Source organism: Bos indicus x Bos taurus, chromosome 2 (genome assembly GCF_003369695.1).
Source record: "Bos indicus x Bos taurus breed Angus x Brahman F1 hybrid chromosome 2, Bos_hybrid_MaternalHap_v2.0, whole genome shotgun sequence".
NCBI lineage: Eukaryota > Metazoa > Chordata > Mammalia > Artiodactyla > Bovidae > Bos > Bos indicus x Bos taurus.
The window spans coordinates 37,120,160-37,144,308 of NC_040077.1; the positions used below are offsets into that span (position 1 = coordinate 37,120,160).

At 41.1% G+C, this 24,149-nt stretch overlaps 1 protein-coding gene across 6 annotated transcripts in view; it reads right to left on the minus strand.

Moving 5' to 3' along the window:
* Nucleotides 1-24,149, minus strand: part of TANC1 (tetratricopeptide repeat, ankyrin repeat and coiled-coil containing 1) — a 252,456-nt gene that overhangs the window by 121,978 nt on the left and 106,329 nt on the right. For all 6 annotated transcript variants that reach the window (XM_027560022.1, XM_027560005.1, XM_027560042.1 and 3 more), the window contains exon 4: nt 16,556-16,756. In XM_027560022.1, coding sequence (XP_027415823.1) covers nt 16,556-16,756 — 201 coding nt within the window. The remainder of the gene's footprint in view (nt 1-16,555; nt 16,757-24,149) is intronic.

The following is a 24,149-nucleotide window of genomic DNA, read 5'->3' on the forward strand; positions in this document are numbered from 1 at the left end:
TGTGTGTATATATATATGTGTATAGGTATAAATACATACACATTCATTCAAATCTTAGGAGCACACACATTTGGCTCTAACACGAACTATAGAAATGGCGGGGGGGAGGTTGTAAATTATTTTAGAAAAATAAACTGTCTTTAATATAGGAAATCTCTATTGAGTTTTTACTAAAGAGCTCAAAGTTGACAATCTTTGTTTGGCTGACACAGCAGGAGATTCGTAGCCTGTACGCCTCACCTTAAGACCTCTAATTTCCATATAAAATATTAACACTAGACTCTAGGATGCGTACAACAGGCATATATTTTCTCTTGATTACTGAAGACTGCCAACATCCAGAGACCTTGTAAAACATCAAAATGCACAAGACAGAAGAGTCCATACACTTCCTTCACTCTCAGATGCCACTCTCCTCCGAGATAGAGCAGAGTCGTGACCTGGGCACAGACACCTCACTTGCATTCAACTACATGTGCTCTGCAAGACGAGGGATGGTTCTGGAGGCAAAGAGACACACATCTGCTGTTCCCTCAGCCCATATGGGCTTCTCACATAGTGGGATTCTGGTGTATAATGTAGGTATTTCTGGTACAATGCAGTCCCAAGTACAAACTTTCTACTTCACCTGGTGCTTATCCCCCCCAAAACCCTGTAACAATCTGCCAATGACAGAAGAAAAATGGTGGTATCATCCAGAGATGTTGCGTCTGCATGTGGAATTTATGAGCAATTTGAGGGATGCTTAAGGGCAACCTGATGCAAAGGTTTCTGCCTTACATTCTGACTTTTTCCTTTACCTGTGTAGGAGCAACTTTGTAACCCTGTTTTCACACTCAGCTTCAGACAGTAACTCACTGTCTGCTCAACTTTCATTGGAGTTTTGATCTCACTGTCTGGTGAACACACTGAACCATCTGGAGCACTTACTCTCTATCAGCTTCATGAATCACTACTTCTCACTTCCATGAAGAGCTCATAGGAACTTCACAGATTATTCAGGCAGGGCACCACCAGGAATCTGACCTTTTTTCTTTATCTGTCTTTTCTGTTAAGAACTAATGCTTTCTTAAACCTTTGCACTTTTATCACTAGTTCTAACAGCTGGCTTCCGTTATAGTGTAATTTTACAGACATAATTTTAATTACTTCACACGAATCACGTGCAAACCAAAAGATGATGAATAACACAAGGAGCTGACGGCAGAGCTGGAACTGGAATCCAGACAGTCAGTCAGTCACTGTGTTATGCTGTTTTCATGTCCTATTCACAGGGAACAAAGCCCGCTGCACATCAAGAAGACATATGCTTGTCAGAAAGCACAGAGACCTGAGGGTGACATTCCAGTGGAAAGCATACGGCTGAAGATAAGGCATCAAGAGGACCGACTTTGTGAGAATCAGCCACTGAGTTAGATGAAGGAAGCTGAAGATGGGCTCTAAGGCAGACAGTCACAGAGAAATAGCAAGCGCCAAAGGAGAGCTTGTGTATCAGGCCTACACTTTACAGTCTACAACGCAATCTCACTTACCCTGTAAGAGAAACACCATTATTACGCCCATCACCTATGAAGAAACGCCTATAATTTAACCAAACACACCAAGTGGAAGATGAACACAGTCCCAACCTGCCCAAGACTGGAGTGGATGGAGACCTGCACCTATAAGGATCAGTAACAACTCACTTTGCTAACACCAGAGACTCCCAAGTCCCTAACTTATGGAGGAAAACTTATTCTCCCAGGCTTTTCTGAAAGTGAACTCAATCTGACTAGGCCTGTATCTATTAAAGAAACTGAATAAATAATTAACATCGATAACTTTCCAAAACTGAAAGCACCAAGACCAGATAGGTTCACTGGTAGATTCTACTAAACATGTAAGGAAGAAATTAAGACTAATTCTCTTTGAGAAGACAGAAGGAGAAGGAATACTTCCTAACATATTCTGTGAAGCCAACATGACTCTAATACCAAAACCAAACAAAAACATTACAAGAAGTTTACAGAACAGTATCTCTCATGAGCATAGATGGAAAAATTCTTGACAAAATACTAGCAAACTGAATCTAAGAATATATAAAAAAATTATACATCATGAGCAAGTGGGACTTAACCCAGGTCTGCAAGGCTGGTTCAGTATTAGGAAATCAATTAATGTAATCTATCACATTAATTGGCTAAAAAGCAAAATCACATGGTCATATTAACAGATACAGAACACATATATGACAAAGTCTAACACCTATTCTTGATCAAAACTCTCAGAAAATTAGGAATAGTGGGGCACTTCCTCAACTCGTCAAAAAATGTCTGTAGAAACTTTAAAGCTAATATCACACTTAATGGTGGAAACAAAAACTTTCCCATCGAGATCAGGAACAAGATAAGAATATCTCTACTCCTTTTCAATATTGTACTAGCAGTCCAAACTAATGCAACTAGGCAGAAAAAGAAAACAGGTCTACAGATTGGGAAGGAAGAAATCAAACTGTCTTTTTTTGCAAATGACATGACTATGTATGTAGGAAATCTAAAAGGACTGATCAAAAACTCATGGACATAAGGGATTATAGCAAAGTTCTAAGATACAAGATTAACATACATAAGTCAATCAATTTTCTATACGCCAGCAATAAACAAGTGGAATTTGAATTTAAAATATGATACCATTTACATTAGCATTCCTTTCAAAATGAAATATTTAGGTATAAATAACAAAATACATACAGGATCTATGTGAAGAAAGCTACAAAAGGCAGAAGAAAGAAATCAAAGAACTAACAAAATGTAGAGATGTTCCATGTTCATGGATGGGAAGACTCAATACTGTCAAGATGTCAGCTCTTCCCCACCTGATCAATAGATTCAATATAATCTCAATCAATGTCCTAGCAAGTTATTCTGTAAATACTGACAAACTGATTCTAAAGTCTATATGGAAAGGCAAAAAATATCCAGACTACCCAATATAACATTGAAAGAGTAGAACAAAGTTATTCTACTGGACTTCAACACTTATTATAAAGCTAAAGTAATCAAGACAGTGTGGTATTGGCAAAGAATAGACAAATAGATCAATGGAATCAAATCAATTTGTCAATAGACAAATAGACAACCCAGGAATAGATCCACATAAATACAATCAACTGATCTTTAACAAAGGAACAAAGGCAATACAATGGTACAAAGTCTCTTTCCAACAAATGGTATTGGAATAACTGGACATCCACATGCAAAAAAATGAGTCTAGACACAAACCTTATGTCTTTCATCAAATTTAACTAAATATGTATCATAGACCTAAAACAAAACTATAAAACTTTCAGAAGATAAAAGAAAACTTATATGATCTTGAGTATAGCAAGAACATTTCAGATATAATACCAAAGACACAATTCATGGGAGAAATTACTGACAGGCTGCTGCTGCTGCTAAGTCACTTCAGTCGTGTCCGACTCTGTGCGACCCCATAGACGGCAGCCCACCAGGCTCCCCTGTCCCTGGGATTCTCTAGGCAAGAACACTGGAGTGGGTTGCCATTTCCTTCTCCAATGCATGAAAGCAAAAAGTGAAAGTGAATTCGCTCAGTAATGTCCAACCCTCAGCGACCCCATGGACTACAGCCTACCAGGCACCTCTGTCCATGGGATTTTCCAGGCAAAGTACTGGAGTGGGGGTGCCATCACCTTCTCCAACTGACAGGCTAGACGTCATTAAAACTAAAAACTTCTGCTCTGAGAAAGACAACGTCAAGAGAATGAGAGGATTAGCCACAGACAGTGAGAAAATATTTGCAAAAGATATATCTGATAAAGGACTGTTACCCGCAAGAACTCTCAAAACTCAAAGAACTCTTAAAACTAGGCAATAAGAAAACTCAATTTTTAAAATGGACCAAATCTTAACAGATAACTCACCAGAAAAGATATATGGATGGCAAATAAACATACAAAAAGATGTTTCACAACATATGTCATCAAGGAAACGCCAAATAAAACAGTAAGGCACCACCCAACAACTATTAGAAAGGTCAAAATCCAAAACACTAACACCACCAAATGCTAGCAAGTTGTGGAGCCACCAGAACTCTCATCCATTGCTTGTGGGAATACAAAATGGGTACAGCAGCTTCAGAAGATGGTGGGTTTTTCTGAAACAAACATTCTTACCATACAAGTCAGCAATCATGCTTCTTGGTATTACCTAAAGGACTTGAAAACTGATGTCCACACAAAACCCTGCACACAGATGTTTACAGCAGCTTTATTCATAACTGCCAAAACCTCAAAGCAACTAAGATGTACTTCAATAGATGAATGAGTAAATCACCATGGTACAGTCCAGACAATGGAGACTTACTCAGCATTAAAAAGCTATCAAAACACGAAAAGACTCAAAATGGATTAAAGATCTAAACATAAGACCAGAAACTATAAAACTCCTAGAGGACAACATAGGCAAAACACTCTCTGACATACATCACAGCAGGATCCTCTATGACCCATCTCCCAGAATATTGGAAATAAAAGCAAAAATAAACAAATGGGACCTAATTAAACTTAAAAGCTTCTGCACAACAAAGGAAACTATAAGCAAGGTGAAAAGACAGCCTTCAGAATGGGAGAAAATAATAGCAAATGAAGCGACGGACAAACAACTAATCTCAAAAATATACAAGCAACTCCTACAGCTGAATTCCAGAAAAATAAATGACCCAATCAAAAAATGGTCCAGAGAACTAAATAGACATTTCTCCAAAGAAGACATACAGATGCCTAACAAACACATGAAAAGATGCTCAACATCACTCATTATCAGAGAAATGCAAATCAAAACCACTATGAGGTAGCATTTCACGCCAGTCAGAATGGCTGTGATCCAAAAGTCTACAAGTAATAAATGCTGGAGAGGATGTGGAGAAAAGGGAACCCTCTTACACTGTTGGTGGGAATGCAAACTAGTACAGCCACTATGGAGAACAGTGTGGAGATTCCTTAAAAAACTGGGAATAGAACTGCCTTATGATCCAGCAATCCCACTGCTGGGCATACACACTGAGGAAACCAGAAGGGAAAGAGACACATGTACCCCAGTGTTCATCGCAGCACCGTTTATAATAGCCAGGACATGGAAGCAACCTAGATGTCCCTCAGCAGATGAATGGATAAGAAAGCTATGGTACATATATACAATGGAGTATTACTCAGCCATTAAAAAGAATACATTTGAATCAGTTCTAATGAGGTGGATGAAACCGGAGCCTATTATACAGAGTGAAGTAAGCCAGAAAGAAAAACACCAATACAGTATACTAACGCATATATATGGAATTTAGAAAGATGGTAACAATAACCCTGTATACAAGACAGCAAAAGAGACACTGATGTATAGAACAGTCTTTTGGACTCTGTGGGAGAGGGAGAGGGTGAGATGATTTGGGAGAATGGCATTGAAATATATATAATATCATATATGAAACGAGTCGCCAGTCCAGGTTCAATGCACGATACTGGATGCTTGGGGCTGGTGCACTGGGACGACCCAGAGGGATGGTATGGGGAGGGAGGAGGGAGGAAGGTTCAGGATGGGGAACACGTGTATGCCTGTGGCGGATTCATTTCAATATATGGCAGAACCAATACAATATTGTAAAGTTTAAAATAAAATAAAATTTTAAAAAATGATACCTTAAAAAAAAAAGAAGAAAGAAAATTGAGCTATCACTATCATAATAGTTATTTTTTTTATTGTTTATTCAGGAATTGGGACTGGGAAACTCTGGAAAGAGCCAAGGAGCAAATATTTTCACTTATAGACTACATGGTCTCTGTTACAACTACTCAAAGCTATTGTAAATAGAGAGCAATCATAGACAACATGTAAATGATGAATATGAATGTATTACAGTAAAACTTTACAAAAAAAAAAAAAACATGAAAAGACGTGAAGGAAACTAAAATGCCTATTACTAAATGAAAAAGCCAATCTGAAAAATCTGGATGAAAAGTTATGATCAATCTAGACAGCATATTAAAAAGCAGAGATATTACTTTGCCAACAAAGGTCCATCTAGTTAAAGCTATGGTTTTTCCAGCAGTCATGTATGGATGTGAGAGGTGGACTATAAAGAAAGCTGAGCACCAAAGAATTGATGCTTTTGAACTGTGGTGTTGGAGAAAACTCTTGAGAGTCCCTTGGACTGCAAGGAGATCCAACCAGCCCATCCTAAATTAGGAAGTCAATCCTGAATATTCATTGAAGGACTGATACTGAAGCTGAATCTCCAATACTTTGGCCACCTGATGCAACGAACTGACTCATTGGAAAAGACCCTGCTGCTGGCAAAGACTGAAGGCAGGAGGAGAAGGGGATGACAGAGGATGATGGTTGGATGGCATCACCAACTCAATGGACATAGGTTTGAGTAAATTCCAGGAGTTGGTGATGGACAGGGAACCCTGGTGTGCTGCAGTCCATGGGGTTGCAAAGAGTCAGACACAACTGAGTGACTGAACTGAATCTGAAAAGGCTACACACTGTATAATTTCAACTACATGACATTCTGGGAAAGGCAAAACTATGGAAATAGTAAAAAAAATCAGGGATTTGAGATGGGATGGGGGAGGGAGGGACAACTAGGTAAAAAGCACAGAGGATTTTTAGGGCAGTGAAAATACTCTGTATGATACGACAATGATGGATACATGTCATTATACATTTGTCCAAACAAAGAATTGATGCTTTTGAACTGTGGTGCTGGAGAAGACTCTTGAACTGGAATCCCTTGGACTGCAAGGAGATCCAACCAGTCCATTCTGAAGGAGATAAGCCCTGGGATTTCTTTGGAAGGAATGATGCTGAAGCTGAAACTCCAGTACTTTGGCCACCTCATGTGAAGAGTTGACTCACTGGAAAAGACTCTGATGCTGGGAGGGACTGGGGGCAGGAGGAGAAGGGGACGACAGAGGATGAGATGGCTGGATGGCATCACTGACTCGATGGACGTGAGTCTGGGTGAGCTCCAGGAGTTGGTGATGGACAGGGAGCCCTGGCGTGCTGTGATTTGGGGTCACAAAGGGTCAGACATGACTGAGCAACTGAACTGAACTGAAGAGAAAATCTAACACTGTAATGTAAACTTTGGACTCTGGGTGATAAAGATGAGTCAATGCAGAAGCATCAACCTTAACAGATGCACCCTCTAGTAGGTGATGCTGACGCCAAGGAGGCTATGAACATTTGGGGACAGGGGTAAATGGGGAATCTCTGTATCTTCCATTCAGTTTTGAAGTGAATCTAAAACTCCTCTTATTAAATTCATTTTTTTAAAAAAAGGGGGGCTCCTTAACTGCTACTTAGGATCTCTGGCCAATAAAGGAGCCTTTGGTTGGTGACAGAAGTGACAAGAAAATCACATCTCCCTGGAAGAGTTTCCTAAATTTTATTTCTCAGAACCTGTGCTCAGAGAAGGGCTCCATTTGTAACTGTTAGCTAGTGACTCTAGATAACCACCCTGAGACAAAACTTACTGGTTTCAACACTCCAGGCCCAAATAGTAAAATTTTTCCCAATGATCGCGGTTTTTCTTTTGTAGGACACTCCAGCTCTTGCTGACTACTCTTTTAGAGATCACCATCCTGTGTCCACTTTCTCTTCTGAACTCCAGGATCTGTGTACCTTTATGCCTCTGCCTGGAACCCCAGCAGCCACTCCTGCTGACCCAACCACAGGCTTGCTTCACTACAAACCTGAGGACTCAGGCTGGAACGTCAGTGCTTCCTTCCTGTCGGTTTCAACCTCACACTAACATTCGTTAATGTTAGATATGGGTGCAATAGCTTCTGTGATATCCCAGTTTCTCTGTGCATCAAAAATGACCAAAAAGAAGAGATTCCCACCACCACTGCCCCTGACTATTTTCTTGAGGTAAAAACCCTCATTTCCGAGCATGGCACCAGGTTTATTCCAGCCGCCTTCTGACACTGCTGTACAGAGTGACTGGATAAAACCTCCAGTCATCATTAAGTGAAGGTGGTAGGAAACACACAGCAAAGGAAAACAAAAACAAAAACGCAGGAAGCCTGAGAAAATAGAGTGTCAGGAGCACAGAAAAGGAGGGATGAGAAGGCTGCTGACAGCCCAACTTAAAGCATGCTCCTGATAGCAAAATCCTGAGAGAGGCCGGACCTTACTTAAGTAGTAGTTCTCTCAGATATGGGGAAAGGTATGTTCCCGGCTTTACAAATGTAAGGTACTATGACATTTAAATTGCTTATGTGTCCATCAGTATTTTCAGTCAATCACATGGCGCTTATGAAAGTAGACTACTTCAATTCAGTTCATTTTAATAGGTACCTCCCAGTACCCATCACCCAGGTGACTGTTTGAAGGAAGTGATTAGATCCTGTTTCCAAGGCTTCCAAGGGGAAGCAAAGACCAGGAGTTCAAAACATGTCATGGCGGAGAAATGCCATCATAGGTGGTGCAGAGAATGGAGGAAGCACATTGCTAGCAGGTGTTTGGAAAGAAGTTTCTTCTTACATAGGGAAAAGGAGAGACATGAAGAAGACTGGATGAAGCAACAGAGGTGAGCCACAGCTGGGCTCAACTTGAAAAGAGAAAGTTGCGACCTAGGACACAGGGAAAAGAGCAAGCAAAGGGGAAGTGGAACAGAAGGGCTGGTTTGGGCACAACAGTGGCTTGGACTCAAAATTCATTCAGTGGGAAAAGAATTCACTTGTCAATAAATGGTGCTGGGGCAACTGGATATCCTTCATCATGTGAAAAAATGAAGACGACCCCTACCTCACACCATTCACAAAAATCGGACTCAAAAAGGAGCCTAGACCCCAATATAAAAATCTCTGTGACCTCTGAGTAGGCAATAGTTTCCTGGATATGACATCAAAAGAGTAGTGGCAAAATAATAATTTAACTGGTCTACATTAAAATTTGAAACTTCTGTGCTTAGAACAATAGTATCAAGAGCACAAAATGGAAGAAAATATTTTCATATTGCATAATTTGTATTTAGAATATACAAAGAATTCTTAAAACTTAATAAAACTATAATAAGATACTAATTCACATGTACTACAAAGTTATCTATCGTTTTGATCATAGCCAAGGTAATAGGTAGCAGATAGATAACAACAAGAGTTACCAAGGATTTGGAGAAACTGGAAACCTTATACTATGAAACTAGGAATCCAAAATGCTGCAGTCATCTTGGAAAACAGTTTGGCAGTACTTCAAAAGGTTAAACAGAGTTATCATATAATTTCAGCAATTTCACTCGCTCGTATGTACCCTGCAAAAAAACAAAAGACACATCCCCACAAAAAAGGATACACATGTTCGCAGCAGCATTATTCATAATAGCCAAAAAGCGGAAATAACTCAGACGTCCATCAACTAAAAAATGGACTAAAACATGCAGCATATGCATGCATATAAAAAAGCCAGTCACAAAAGAACATATATCGTATAATTCTATTTATACAAAATCCCCCAAACAGGCAAATCCATAGAGGAAAAAAAGCAGAGTGGTGTTTGCTTAGGGCTGTAGGGTGTGGGGCTGGAAGGGACTTGGAGAGGGAGGGATGGGGAGTAATTGCTAATGTAAATGAATTTTTTTTAAGGGAGATTAAAATGTTCTAAAATTAGATTGTGGCAACGGTTGCACAACCCTGTGAAAATGCTAAAAAACACTGAACTATAAACTTTAGATGGATGAATTATACAATATGCAAAGCATCCCAATAAAGTTGTTTTTTTTTAATGCAATGGGATAGATTATAATGCAAAAATATGTAAATTTGAATTGAGAAAACAAAAGAATTTTGTGTATCATAAAACACTGTAAACCTAATTAAATGGAAAACCATGAACTGGGAACATTTTTGAATTATATACATGACTGATGGCCTTAAAACAAACAACAAAAAGTTGTGATAATTCAGTAAGAACTGTATTGCCCTAGTAGAACAGAAGACAGATACCACAAGAATCCTCAAAGAAAAAAGTACAAATGACCAATAAGTATATAATAATCCATTCTTAACATTAATAAAAAAAGTGTCACCTAGTAGTCACACTTTTATAGTCTATCCAATGGAAATATCAGAGATACCTTTAAATATTAATGAACAAGAATGTTCTTCCACTGTTGTTTATTAGGGAACTGGGATTGTCTTACACATATGAAGCTGGGGGAGTGGGCAAATACATCACTATCGTTTATTTACTATAGAAAACAAGGCAGGAAAGACATTCGACCCATTTTCAGAAGTGGTTGTCTTTCTAGGGGTGGGGTGGGAGTACCGAAACTTATTGTATCTTTATATTGTATATTTTTGTAATGAATTTTCATCCACAACTATTCTTTCCAAAATTCAGAAAATAAACAAGTTATTCCTGTATTTACCTTCTTTGAAAAGGAATTTTATAAGATGATCATGTATTCTTTACCAGTGGTTCTCACACTTTGCTACATATTAGAACCACCTGGGAAGATATTTTAAAATCCTAATACCTCATAGGCATTAAATCAGAATTTCTGAAAGCAGGACTCAGTCGGCGTTCTCCTTTAAAATCCCTGGGTATGATCGAGTGGTACAGCCAGATTGTGTATGGGTGGACCAGGACTCACAGGCAGGAGAATAAACAACACTCAAAGGTCCTTAAGTTCACAGTGGAACAAACCAAACACACACAGGTCCGTGTGTGAGCACAGAACAAAGTGTGTGTGTGTGTCCTAGTCAGGCTACATGCAGCGGTAAGACACAGGCAGGCCGCCAGCTCCTTGGAGGAGGTGATCATAAAACGAGCCTGCAGGAGGAAACAGAGTGCTGTCCAGTTCACTGCAGCAGGAGGGAACATCGTGCTGTGCGTCAGAGCCCCGACTGTGACCCGACCACTCAGAGGTGCTGGCAGGGCTTAGACTAGCTGGTTCTGCACTCAGACTGTGTTATTCCCTGTGCTGCTCTCCACCTCCCTGGGAAGGGGCCTCTCAGATGCACGTGTGCACAACCTCCAGCCTGCCGCCTCCCCCGTGCCTGCCACCAGAGCTCAGAGCCACGTCATCTGCAGCTCATGTGTCAACAAGGCGCAGACAGAACAATGCAGACTGGCACCAGCATGGGAGATTATGCTGGGGTGGGAGCTGGACTGAGGCCAACCTCTACCAACAACTCGCACACTGGGGTAAGTTCCCTACAGAAGAGCCTCTGCATCTGTATCTGCAAAGAGGCCTGACTAGTCGTGCCTTGCCAACCCTCACCTGCCTGCCATCCCCCATGATTCACGCACACAACAGAGAGCATGACTGTCGATAAACCTGGAAGCCAGAAGAGTGTTAGCTCTGCCTATGACCTTGATCTGACTCAGCTGTGATAATTCCTCTGTCACAGTACCATAGGAAGAAAGAAAATAGAAATTGAGAAGTGCAGACACAAGGGAAGTTCAAAAGAGGAGGGTTACAGAATGACTCCTCTCAGCCTCCTCTTGCTAATTAGTGGTCCGCAGCGGGGCCTGACAAAGCAATGCGTAGCACCATCCACTCAAGACTGTTTTCAGAAGATGCCGACTTCAGAAGGAAGCCTCTCAAAGAATGCTAGAGGTAATGTGAAGTCAATGCAGCGTTTTGTAAAGTGACGGGGTAGTACGGACCAAGAATTTTTAAAAATGCAGTCCATTTAATTCAATACTTTCACTTCTGGGAACCTGTCACTCTTGAGAAATCAGATGTATATAAAAAATTACTTAACAAAAATATTCACACTGGAAGTTCTGGAGACTGGATGCACAACACTGTCAGTGTATGACCAACTTGTACCCTTAAAAATGGTTAAGATGGGAACTTGTAATATGTATTTTATCACAATTAAAGATCTATAGGCATTTAATAGCAAAAAACAAAATAAAACATCCTGACTCAATTTTTAAAAAAAAAACTTAAAAATAATATAAATATCTAACAGTAAGAAATTAGTTAAAAATCAATTATAGAATACTGAAACAATGAACATCAAATATCAAGTTCTTCAGGCACACTGGAATGCACTCATGATATAATATTCAGGAAAATGACAGAGCAGATGTGGTACTGGGTTTAGGAAGAAGCAATTTAAAAAAAAAAAAAGCTAGAAAATCAAAACCCTAAGAATGATCCTGTCTCTCCACTGGGATTTCCAAATTTTCTACAATAAACACTCCAGCGAGGAGAGAGAAGGAGGGCCTTGGTAGACATTAACTCATGGTCCAAGAATCAAAGGGCAGAATGACTTCCACTTTACAGCCCGTCAGCTTTGAGGTTTTCCCTTAAAGAAACAGACAGCCTGAGGGGTTTTCAGAACTGCTACATCAGCTCTGTCGACTGAGACAGAACTGGGACTGGAGACAGCAGAGGTGCAAGTGCAGCAGCACCCCCATATGTGCCAGGACCCCCAGGGGACGCCTGAAATCACAGAGCGTACTGAACCCTATATACACTGTGTTTTTCCTATGCACACATATCTATGATAAAGTTTAATTTATAAATTAGGCAAAATACAAGATTAATGACAATAACAAATAGAATGAGGTCTCAAAGTATTTTATTGTACAAATTTAATGTGTTTCCCCTCTTACCTAAAGCACTCATCACATGCTGTGGTTGTAACTTGTGCAGTTTGATGTGTCGGAGCAAAACTAGCACAAGTTTTTCTCCTTCCTCACAATATCACGTATAGAAAATTCATTCTTACTGTAGATCTTAGCTACTTCAGCAAATTATTTTTTTCTTCTCTTATTAAGTCGAGAACCTTTGCACTTAAAGGAAACACTGCACAGCTTCTCTGCAGCGTGTCTGAACAGTCAGCATCACTACTCTTGAGCTCCAGGTCCATTATTAAGTAAAATAAGGGCTGCTCGAACCCAAGTACTGCAATATCAAAACAGCAGATCTGATGACCAAGGGGACTATGCAGTGACTCATGGGCAGACACACAGAACAGAGAGTCGATTCACGTCCCCGGCAGGACAGAGCAAGATTTCATGATGCGATGGCGCACAATTTAAAAATTATGAATTGTTTACTTCTGGAATTTTCCATTTAATATTTTTGGACACCCACTAACCAGAAATAACTGAAACCACAGAAAAAGAAGCCACAAATAAGGGGCAATGACTATAATCAGCACTACCCAGTCTCCCCATATATGTGAGGATTAGAAAAGCAATATCACCTACTTTTCACGATCTGCTGTTTTACCCCATTCACAGTAGCTTAAAAGGTCCCTCCCTGCCTCCTTCTGACTATTTATTCATAATGGGCCCAAAGTGATCTGGGAAAATGTAATCCAAATATAAAGTCACAAAAGATATTACTAATAAACAATCCACAGGAAACGGGCTTTGCTCTTCTCTGAGAGACAAAAGGATGCATTACAAATATTAATGAATTCTTAATCCAAAAAGGCTTGCAACACCACAGAACTACTTTAATGGATACGGATCCTTGTTTTCATCACCAGAAAATTTACTTCTCATTTAGCAAAAACAAAAACTTTTAAACAGTACTCGGGAAACTGAATCTTCCAACTAGCAGTGAAAAAATATAAATACTGTACAGCAACATGACAGAGGAGTAAATAAAAATAACTGGCAATAGAATTGGGACATAAATTCAACCACATGAAGTGCAGGGTCCCATTACTTCAAAGTTAATGACATTTTCTCAGGTCCAGGGTTCTCATGACCTAGGAGCTGATCACCAAATGTACTCATATTCACACCTTCATTATTGATACAGGCTGTGTGGAGTGCCTGTGACAGGAGTTTCTAGTATTTGAGTTTTGCTAGAATAATAGTTCCAGTCCAGTAGTTTCTTGATTAGCATCAATTAGTGAAGCTTTTCTGTCTAAACAAGTAAAACAAGTTTGGTTTTTGGTTGGGTATTTTTTTGTTTTGGTTTTGCCTTAAACAGAAGAAAGAGAAGGGCAGCTAATCTTACAAATGAGAAGAGAAGTCATGGAGGTAAGTTCAGAGTTGGGTCTGAAAGATTATGTGCTCTTGAAGCACAGCTGGGAAGGGAAAACAGAGGGGACAGAGTAGGTGGCGGGGGGCGGTTCTCTACCTATGGGCCCTGCTCACACACTGTACTTACTGTATCATTAGCAACAACAGTGCTGACTTTTCAAATAGATGGCTATTTTTAAAATCCAGTGCACGTTCACAACCATATGTCAACTATTTTTATAGGTAGGTAGAACATTAGGGCTCTGGATAATTTTCCAACAATATGGTTTAAACAGAAGTTTGTGTGTGTGTTTAACACTGGAAAAATGTTGTTTACTGTCTGATGTATTCTGAGTCACTGCCACTTTTAAGCAAGCATCTCTGCCCTTGACTTTCCTTTTTGAATTAAAATTACCAAGATAATGAAACCAAATGACCACTGTGACTTAAGTTTGCTGTTCACATTTAGGCAATCATCAAACACCACCCCACCAGAGAAGAATGAGCTTAGTGTAATTATCATTTGAACCAAAAGCATCTAATATGGAGAATATTTCCTTCATTCCATTAAAAGGTTGAATTTTGCAGAATTAGTTATTCCCTTCCATTTGTAAGGCCTTGCAGAGAACATATTAGCATAAATGAATTTATTCCTATAGAGAAAAAACAAACTTTGAGATATTTTCTCAAAGCCAAAGACAGCTAATTTGGTCAGGACACAGGAGACAAAGTCTTGTCAGGGATTTCTCTGCAGGTTTGCCTGTAGCCTCAGTGAGACCCTTCTGGGTCTGACCGTTCTTTCTGGGTCTGAGCGTTCTTGCCACACTGCCCAGCTTGTCATGCCATTCATTGTTACCTGATGTCCCATGAAAATGCCACAAGGTAAGTAAACAGTAACTGTGAAATGATGAATGTGTTCGCTAACCTTGTTGTGGTCATAATTTTGTAATATATATCAAATCACTACATTATATACCTTAAACTTACAATGTTATGGGTCAATTATATTTCAAAAAAGCTGGGAAAAAAACATTTTAAAGTCCCATTAAAACTAACCTTGATTTTTTAATCAATAATAATATTTCTGAAATATAGTATGCCCCAGTTTCTCAGGTGTTCACCAATCTTGGGGCTCAAGAGGCATCAATTCATTTGCAGCAGCACAGACTACAGGAGGGAAACCTCTAGAACCTGGCTTCTATAGATGAGGTACACTTGGAGAAGACATCATGCCTGCCTTCAATCATCAGACGTAAGAAGCATACATATACTAATTCAAAAAAAAGGACAAATGATGAAGCTAATAAGAATAAAGGCAAAATGCTGTGTACAATTTGTAAAAAGCAGTTAATTCCAATGGGGTAACTGGTAAAAGGGACAGTGTGGGAACTGGGATTTGAAACAAGCGAAGAAATCTGACAAAGAGATACAGCAGCGGGGGGAGGGCAAAGAGAAGCAAGAAAGGACATTCCAGGAATTTCCCCAAATACTGATAAACAGGTCAAATTCCTTGGCACAGGAAATCACTTCATACCAAAAGGTTTCCAAGTTCCAGCTAATGACTGGATTGTAAACAATGTTGTCCAAAATAAGAAAGTTCTATAACAACAAAAGATTTTTGGACAATCACCAACTCACAGCACCAATGCTAACATTCAGAGCTTAAGGTTTACCTTAATTTTACACCCCCCTTCAAACTGCAAATATCCACTACATGACTTAGAAATAATGCATATAACATATTGAGGAAATTAGAAAAACAGACGCCAACTTCACAGTCCCAGGGCATATCAACTCCAAACATGTCTATTGTGTAAATGTAAATTATTCTTACACTGGCATCTGATCAATAAGGCCCCAGTTTATCTTGCCCTCAGTAAACAAATACTCAGAAAACCTAAAAGAAGATCAAAGAACTTTTATAACTCCAGGTATCAGCACTTTGGCAAGGCTTTCCTCACATCTGATTAAAGTTAGGTAACATTTGGGTTTTTACTGGTAAAGGAAAATGCAAAGTTACTAATAAAAAGTGAAGCCAAAATACTTCAAATAATCTATGAGTCCCTTGTCCTACCACTTCAAAGTCTGAATTTTCACCAACAATTAAATTTTATAGCTGTTCAAATGCTGGATGATGTAATCAAGGAAAATACATCAATATATAATGCTAAGCAGTAATAAACAGACTGTTGTCAGATTACACTTGCCAAAATCCATAACCTTGTAAACATACCACAGCAAGTTTAGATTATAGCGTTTCTCTAATTTGTGAACAAGAAAACAAAACTGTGGGTTAATGTTAATATTGATAACATGAATCTTTGTAAAAGTCTAGTCTGGGCAATCAATATGGCTCATAGATAGGTTAAACTAAAGAAATCAATCTATCCAAATCATCTTTTTCTTTCTTTTTTTTTAAAGATCTCCTTCCAGAAGTTACCATAACAAAGAATAAAAGCATTCTGCTGGAAGATTTCTTGTAGACACTAGCTTTGCCTAATTCCAACACACTCACTACTTATATAACCAAGAAGCCAGGTAGGGGACTCGTTTACCTGGGGACTTTTTAGTTGACCTTGACGGCACAGAGTGAGACTGTCGGGGCAGCAGAGGTGATGAAGGCAGAGACATGGAGACGCCTTTAGCCAAGCTCACCCTGTAGGCATCCTCTGCCACTGGAAGGCTGCTCACAGAAAACTCACCGCCATGGCCAGGGGGCAGGACTGGAGGGGAAGTCTCTGGACCAAAGTCACCTCCTGGAGTGGAGAGAGAAAACCTTAGGTTAAGCCACAGATGCGAGTTTAATTCCTAAGAACTACATTCTTAGAATTCCCATATGCCATATGTGTGTGTTGAGTATTTTTTTTTTTTTATGATTTTTTTTAAAAAGGATTCTCCTCTCATCCCATCCACTTCGCACTCCCCAGGGCAGAGTCCACCATCCTACATCTCAACCAGCCCAAACCCTTAAGTCATGAAACTGGAACCGTGGCTCATTGATGAAGCAGGTTCTCCTTAATATTCAGCCCCTTAATGAACTTAAGGATAGACAAGCTTACTATGAAGAAATTAAACATTTTAAGGCACATATATTTTTAAAAACGCAGAGAATGCAATTAAAAAGAGAACACAGGGAAGGGAATATGTCGGCTAGAACCAGAACCTCTGAACAAAACACAGCCAGTCCTCAAGGATGCAGATGTTACGCTTTCCTCCTCGACCCCAGGCATATACAGAGAAGCAACTGAGATGGTGCAAGAAGAAGAGATAAATAATTTTCCTGATGATTAAAAGAGCATCTTCAAGCTCTGAATTATATACAGCAAAACTGGAAAGGTACAGAAAGTTTTCCACAAGCTAACTTGTCTCTCTGACAGAAGTTATCCAACTGGTCCTTACCATGCCTTCCTGACTTCAAAAACCAAAGCCTGGATTTGAACTTACACCATTTATTTAGCCAGGAGGGAACTCAATTCTTGCAGATCTTTACACACAGCACTTAAAAAGGATGCAATGCTAACTGTCAAGTCCCCAAAGGCCTCACTGTACTTGTGTTTCACGTTAAGAGGCATGATGAAGCAGAGTTACTCCCCCCACAGACCAGGAGGGAGTAGGGAGGGGAAGAGTTGAAAAAGGGCAAACATGCTCAAGCACTGCTTTCAAAGGCAACTCAAAACCAGCAGGGCTGTGAACAGAAAAGCCACAGGTTCCACAAGGCGTAAGTTGGCACCATCAGAAAGTAATTTCAGTCTCAGCTGGGCTAGCTATGCTTGAAAGGGTTTTAATAAAGTTGGGGAACTAAATATCCAAACGACCTATATTTGAAGAAATGACAAGAGTGACCAGGAGACTCTCACAAGGATTTTCAAAAACAAGAACATTATGCAAACATGTAAGACAAATAACGTTCTTGTCCGTGAGGAAGGTAGGCATGCAGGCCGGAGTTAATGGAGATCCGTACCTCCTAAGTCCCAACGAAGGCCAATACCCCCTCCTCTTACATGCCCTGCCCACCCTGCTTCCGGAGTCTGCACTGTAAGATACCACCAGCACCAGTTCCCGTGACCCAGGAGCTAGTCTCACACCAACACAGAAAAGCAAGAAATCTTTCAAAACCACCTCCTTGACGACTTAAGCCAGGGCATGAAGCTTCCCAGTTGCCTCCCCTTCAACAGTCTGGTGATGAAACAGATCTTAAGGCAGAACAGGAGATACGCCATAACACCAGCTCCCCCTGGGGCTGAAGGTTCACCATGCTGAGACTTGAAGGGACAGCTGTTTGCTCTGGTCCAATATCAGGCTCGCATGATCAGTTCCCCCACCACATTGGTCTCATCTTAGGAAAGCAAACAGGTGCTGTGCCTTCAAGAATGATACCTGGTCACCTGATTCCTGGTTTGGCCAGAAACCCCAGAAGACAGACAAGAACATGGCAAGCACGAAGGCCACACACAGCCCAGGGAGTTACATATATAGAATGTGGAGGGTCTTGAAGAGGCAACACTGGTTTTCCATGAGGTTTGAAGAGAGCTACCCTGCCCTGGGACTGTCCTTGCACTGCCAAGACCACCAGCCTGGATACTCAAATGGCTATGGGGTGGCCTGATGGCAGCAGGCACTGTCTCTTCCTATTCACACACAAGTATCTCTGACCGAAAACAAACCCCAGATTTCAAGTCATCTCATCTGGATGAGGACACAAATGAGGGAGAAACGCATCTATTACAACACCAGAAACAAAACCGTAAGCTGATTACTGAGAAAGCATTTATTTTCTTAAATACTTAGAATTCTTCAATGTGATACATGAAGAAATTGGAGATTGAGGGGTGAAAGAGAATTAAAGCGTTTCCTAATTACAAATTCTGCCCATAAACTTTGTTTATATCAAGCAAAGCAAATATTTTCATTAACTGCAAGTCTGGTGGGGATGGGTTTCCAAAGAAAGCCATAACCATGAGGACCTTCGGCCTTCCGAGCAGCTGTGCTCCAGTACTTTGATTTTATGTGGTCTGCAATAAAACGGGACTTAGCGATGGGGCTGGGGGAGGGAAGGTTTCTATTTCAAGTTTACTTTGACATCTCACCATAACATCAGTCCCAAACATGCCGTTCTGTTGGTTTGTTTTTAAGACACAATTAAAGATCCCTAACTTCCAGCTTCCTTTCATCACAAAAGCATAAAGCAGAGAAAGCAGCTTTATGTATGAACAGGAGGCACAAAGAAGTGGGTGATCCATTGGCTAAGAGGCTGGAGACAGCGCTCCAGAGTCTGGTGCTTTAACTGCATCAGACAAGGGGTTCAGGTCAAAGGCAGTCCAAGAGCATCACAAGGATGCCGACGCCAGTGCCAGAAAGAGAAAGTCTCTTAGGGGCATCCACAGGACTATACAATACTGGTTCTAGGCAACATGACACCAGAAATTTTCCGGTTGATTTAACATTCCCCAGCAGATGTTTAAAGAGGTTTAAGAGGAATTAAAAACATTTCACTGCAACAACCAGTATGGCTGGCATGTTTCTTTTTAGCCTTGAAAAGATGTTTTTCTTTCAACTGTGACCTATTTTATTCCGTACCTCAATTAAGTGACAGGAAGCACACCTCAATCCCCCTTCCTCTTGCTGAAGCAGGAATGCCCAGGCCAGGTAGTTTGATGCATCCTCTCCAGGGTAGGAAACCCATATGATCAACCACCCGTGACTTACCAGCCCTCCTCCAGTTCCCCTGGCAGGTGTTTCCCATTTATTCACCATGGACACTCACATCCACCCCAACATGCTTTCACTCTCAGAGAGCATCTAATCCAACCACATGAATTCACAGACAAGAAGCCAGGGTGTGGGGGTTAACCGTAAAAAGCAAGGTCAAGGCTCAGTTCAGTTCAGTCGCTCAGTCGTGTCCGACTCTTTGTGACCCCATGAACCGCAGCACGCCAGGCCTCCCTGTCCATCACCAACTCCCGGAGTCCACCCAAACCCATGTCTATCAAGTTGGTGATGCCATCCAACCATCTCATCCTCTGTCGTCCCCTTCTCCTCCTGCCCTCAATCTTTCCCAGCATCAGGGTCTTTTCCAAAAAGTCAGCTCTTCGCATCAGGTGGCCAAAGGATTGGGGTTTCAGCTTCAAAATCAGTCCTTCCAATGACCATTCAGGACTGATCTTCTTTAGAATGGACTGGTTGGATCTCCTTGCAGTCCAAGGGACTCTCAAGAGTCTCCTCCAACACCACAGTTCAAAAGCATCAATTCTTCGGCACTCAGCTTTCTTCACAGTCCAACTCTCAAATCCATACATGACTACTGGAAAAACCATAGCCTTGACTAGACGAACCTTTGTTGGCAAAGTAATGTCTCTGCTTTTTTTTTTGTTTTTCCTTTATTATTTTTTTAAATTTTATTTTTAAACTTTACATAATTGTATTAGTTTTGCCAAATATCAAAATGAATCCACCACAGGTATACATGTGTTCCCCATCCTGAACCCTCCTCCCTCCTCCCTCCCCATACCATCCCTCTGGGTCGTGCCAGTGCACTAGCCCCAAGCATCCAGTATCATGCATCGAACCTGGACTGGCATCTCGTTTCATACATGATATTTTACATGTTTCAATGCCATTCTCCCAAATCTTCCCACCCTCTCCCTCTCCCACAGAGTCCATAAGACTGTTCTATACATCAGTGTCTCTTTTGCTGTCTCGTACACAGGGTTATTGTTACCATCTTTCTAAATTCCATATATATGCGTTAGTATACTGTATTGGTGTTTTTCCTTCTGGCTTACTTCACTCTATATGCTGTCCAGGTTGGTCATAACTTTCCTTCCAAGGAGTAAGCATCTTTTAATTTCATGGCTGCAGTCACCATCTGCAGTGATTTTGGAGCCCAGAAAAATAAAGTCAGCCACTGTTTCCACTGTTTCCCCATCTATTTGCCATGAAGTGATGGGACCAGATGCCATGATCTTCGTTTTCTGAATGTTGAGCTTTAAGCCAACTTTTTTCACTCTCCTCTTTCATTTTCATCAAGAGGCTCTTTAGTTCTTCTTCACTTTCTGCCACAAGGGTGGTGTCATCTGCATATCTGAAGTTATTGATCTCCTGACAATGTTGATTCCTAGAACTCCCAAAGTGCCCCCAAGTGGCTGTCTCATGCTCTAACATACTCACTACTCTACATATTTAAGAACTTAAACTTTTAAAAAAAAGGAAGTACTCAAAATAGACATAGTTTTAAATGAGTTTATTCTATACAGGGTTAGCATATTTTCTGCAACAGAAGTTTAGGCTTTGCAAGTCACATACAGTCTCGGCCATTCATACACACATACACACACACACACACACACACACACACACACACCCCTTTTCTTATTTTAAAATCACCAACTCTGAGTTTCAAAAATAAAAGACCAGAAAGGGCATGAGGTTATAAGGTTCTTCCTGTTTGTAATACATAAAAGCAAATATACATATATATGTAGTAAATAAAAGCAAATACAACACATATATTCTTTCACACATGAAAACTAAATCCAAGTCAGAGTTCGCAAAGATAACAGAATTATCAAAGGGGATAAAGTCATCCAATAAGGCTTTCTTAATTGGCAGAAATAGCTTTTGATAATAGTTCTTTAATTTTTTTCCACTATTACAGACTGTGAAAAAGGATTTAAACTCATAATGGAAGAAAACGCAAACCTGGGAGATGATGAATGTTTAAAGGCGGCTGTGCAGCATGGCCATGTCCAGCACCAGAGATTAAAGTACACGGAGTGCAGGATTAGGGAAGGCTTTAAAAAAATGAGGGCAACAAAGCCAGGGAGATGAAAGTAAAAGTGCATTTCTGAAAAGAGAAGACCTGAGAAAGGCAAGGGTGAGCTTAGACATTCAGGTAAAGAGGTCTGCAGATGCAGGAAATCAGATTTCCATTTATTGTGCCATTGAAGTGGCAAGTTGGAGGAGGAGGGAATTCGAAGCTTAGAATAGAAAACAGAAAAGATGTTCTGTTTATCCAGTTCCAGAAAACAGGACTGGTGCAATACATTTAACTAGGGCATTAAATGTGTTAGGGCATCTTTTGTGCAGTTCCCGCCCAGGAGTGCACTCATGTTTCCTAACCATATCTTCCATCATAAGGCTTTGTATCCTATAACTCATGTATATTTACAGAAACCTAGAAAATTGGAAAAGATTTCATCCCACAAGATCCAATATCATTTCTGGAACCTTGAGAAGGCACTCTCTGAAAGCTCTTTAAACCATTTTACATCTCACAGGATCTCCCAAGGATCTAGCCAGAGCTGACTGTTCGTGTGCATCTTCAAAAAGAAAGATTAATGTATTCAAGAAAGCAATTTTCCAAAACATTCTTCACACAGTCATGACTAATTCTCAAACAATACCGCTAAAAGGCAACAAAGCCACTCACCCCAGAGCACAGAAAAATCTGGTCAATAGGACAAGTTTATCCTTTTGTCTTCAAAACTCCAGAGGGTTCTGAAGAGAGCTCATTGAGGACTATCCTCACAGCTTTATTCTTAATACTTGAGGGTTACAGAACCAAATGTACTTTATCCAGAAACAGATGAGTAACAGACCAGTATTTCCTCTCAAATTGTCAAAGTTCTCCCTTCAAGGCAGGCATGTCACCCTGCAAGGGAGTTTGAACTTTAAGAATACGTATATGACCTCAGAAACACTTCCACTCGCAAGCCCCAGAGGGGTGCACTGTAACAGAATAAGTACTTTTTTAGATATGGGGGCAGGAGGAGAAGGGGACGACAGAGGATGAGATGGCTGGATGGCATCACTGACTTGATGGACGTGAGTCTGAGTGAACTCCAGGAGTTGGTGATGGACAGAGAGGCCTGGCGTGCTGCAATTCATGGGGTCGCAAAGAGTCGGACACGACTGAGCGACTGATCTGATCTGATCTGATGTTTTAGGACAAGGTTTCAGGCACTTTACATCACTGTAACCACCTCAGGAAGCAGGTGCGGGCTGCCCTGGTGGCTCAGTGGTAAAGAATCCACCTGCAATGCAGGAGACCCAGGTTCAATCCCTGGGTTGGAAAGATTCCCTAGAGGAGGGCATGGCAACCCACTCCACTATGTTTGCCTGGAAAACCACACAGACAGAGAAGCCGGGCGTGCTACAGCCCATGGGGTTGCAAAAGAGTTGGACATGACTTGGTGACTAAACCGTCTCCAGCAGAAAGGAGCTGCTAGTGTTACGTCCATCCTTCAACAAGGAAACTGAGGCTTAGAAAGAATCAAGAATCTTGATCAAGGACACCATCACACGGCAGAGTCGGGTCTGAAGCCAGGCAGTGCAATCCAGAGTCCCTTCTCTTGGTCCTGTTCCCCTAAGAAAAGGCTATTGAGATAAGTACACTAAACAACACACGGTGGAAAGGCTTAACAGGAAAAGCCAAAAATAGTCTATGTAGGTCTACACGCAGTGCCGGGCCACGGTGAGAAGAAATCCGTCCCTTCATCTATTTTCACTCTTCGTGCTGGCTGTTTAATTAGCTCCAGCAGTCCCGGAACACTCCATTTGGGAGGCTCCCAGGCCCAGGCATCATTAATTTCCTTTCAGTCACACCTTATGCTGTTACTGTACAGGCAAAGTGGATCCGAGAGAGATGTTAGTCATCACGCACCCTAAACAGTTTCTTCTCATTTCACTCCGTACTGTAAATGCATTAAATCTTGTAGCCTTTGGGCCTGCAGTCTCTGCCCAGGATGGAGGCACTGACTGCCATTCCCACCACACAGGACACAGAATCCTGCCACTCTGCCAGGCCAGGTGATGAAGGGGGCAGTGGGGCGGTTGTGGCCAAAAGCAGTCTGGGTTCTGGGTTCATCTTAAACCTGCATGGATGCATTATTCTACATCTCCAGCATTCCCCACGGGGCCTGTCTAAAACTCCACACTTGGATTCTGAGATTTGCCAGGCCCACTGCACACAACTGGAGCAGCAGTTCCCAGCTCTCCTCGGTGCCTCACAGAGGGGAGCCCAGGCCCTCACGAGGCGGCCACGGTGAGTGGCCAGGGGTACAGCGCACGCCGGCAAGCAAAAGCCCCCCACATGATTCTCAGGTGCACGCAGGAGGGACAACCACCAAAGCCTGAGAGACCACAAGAAAG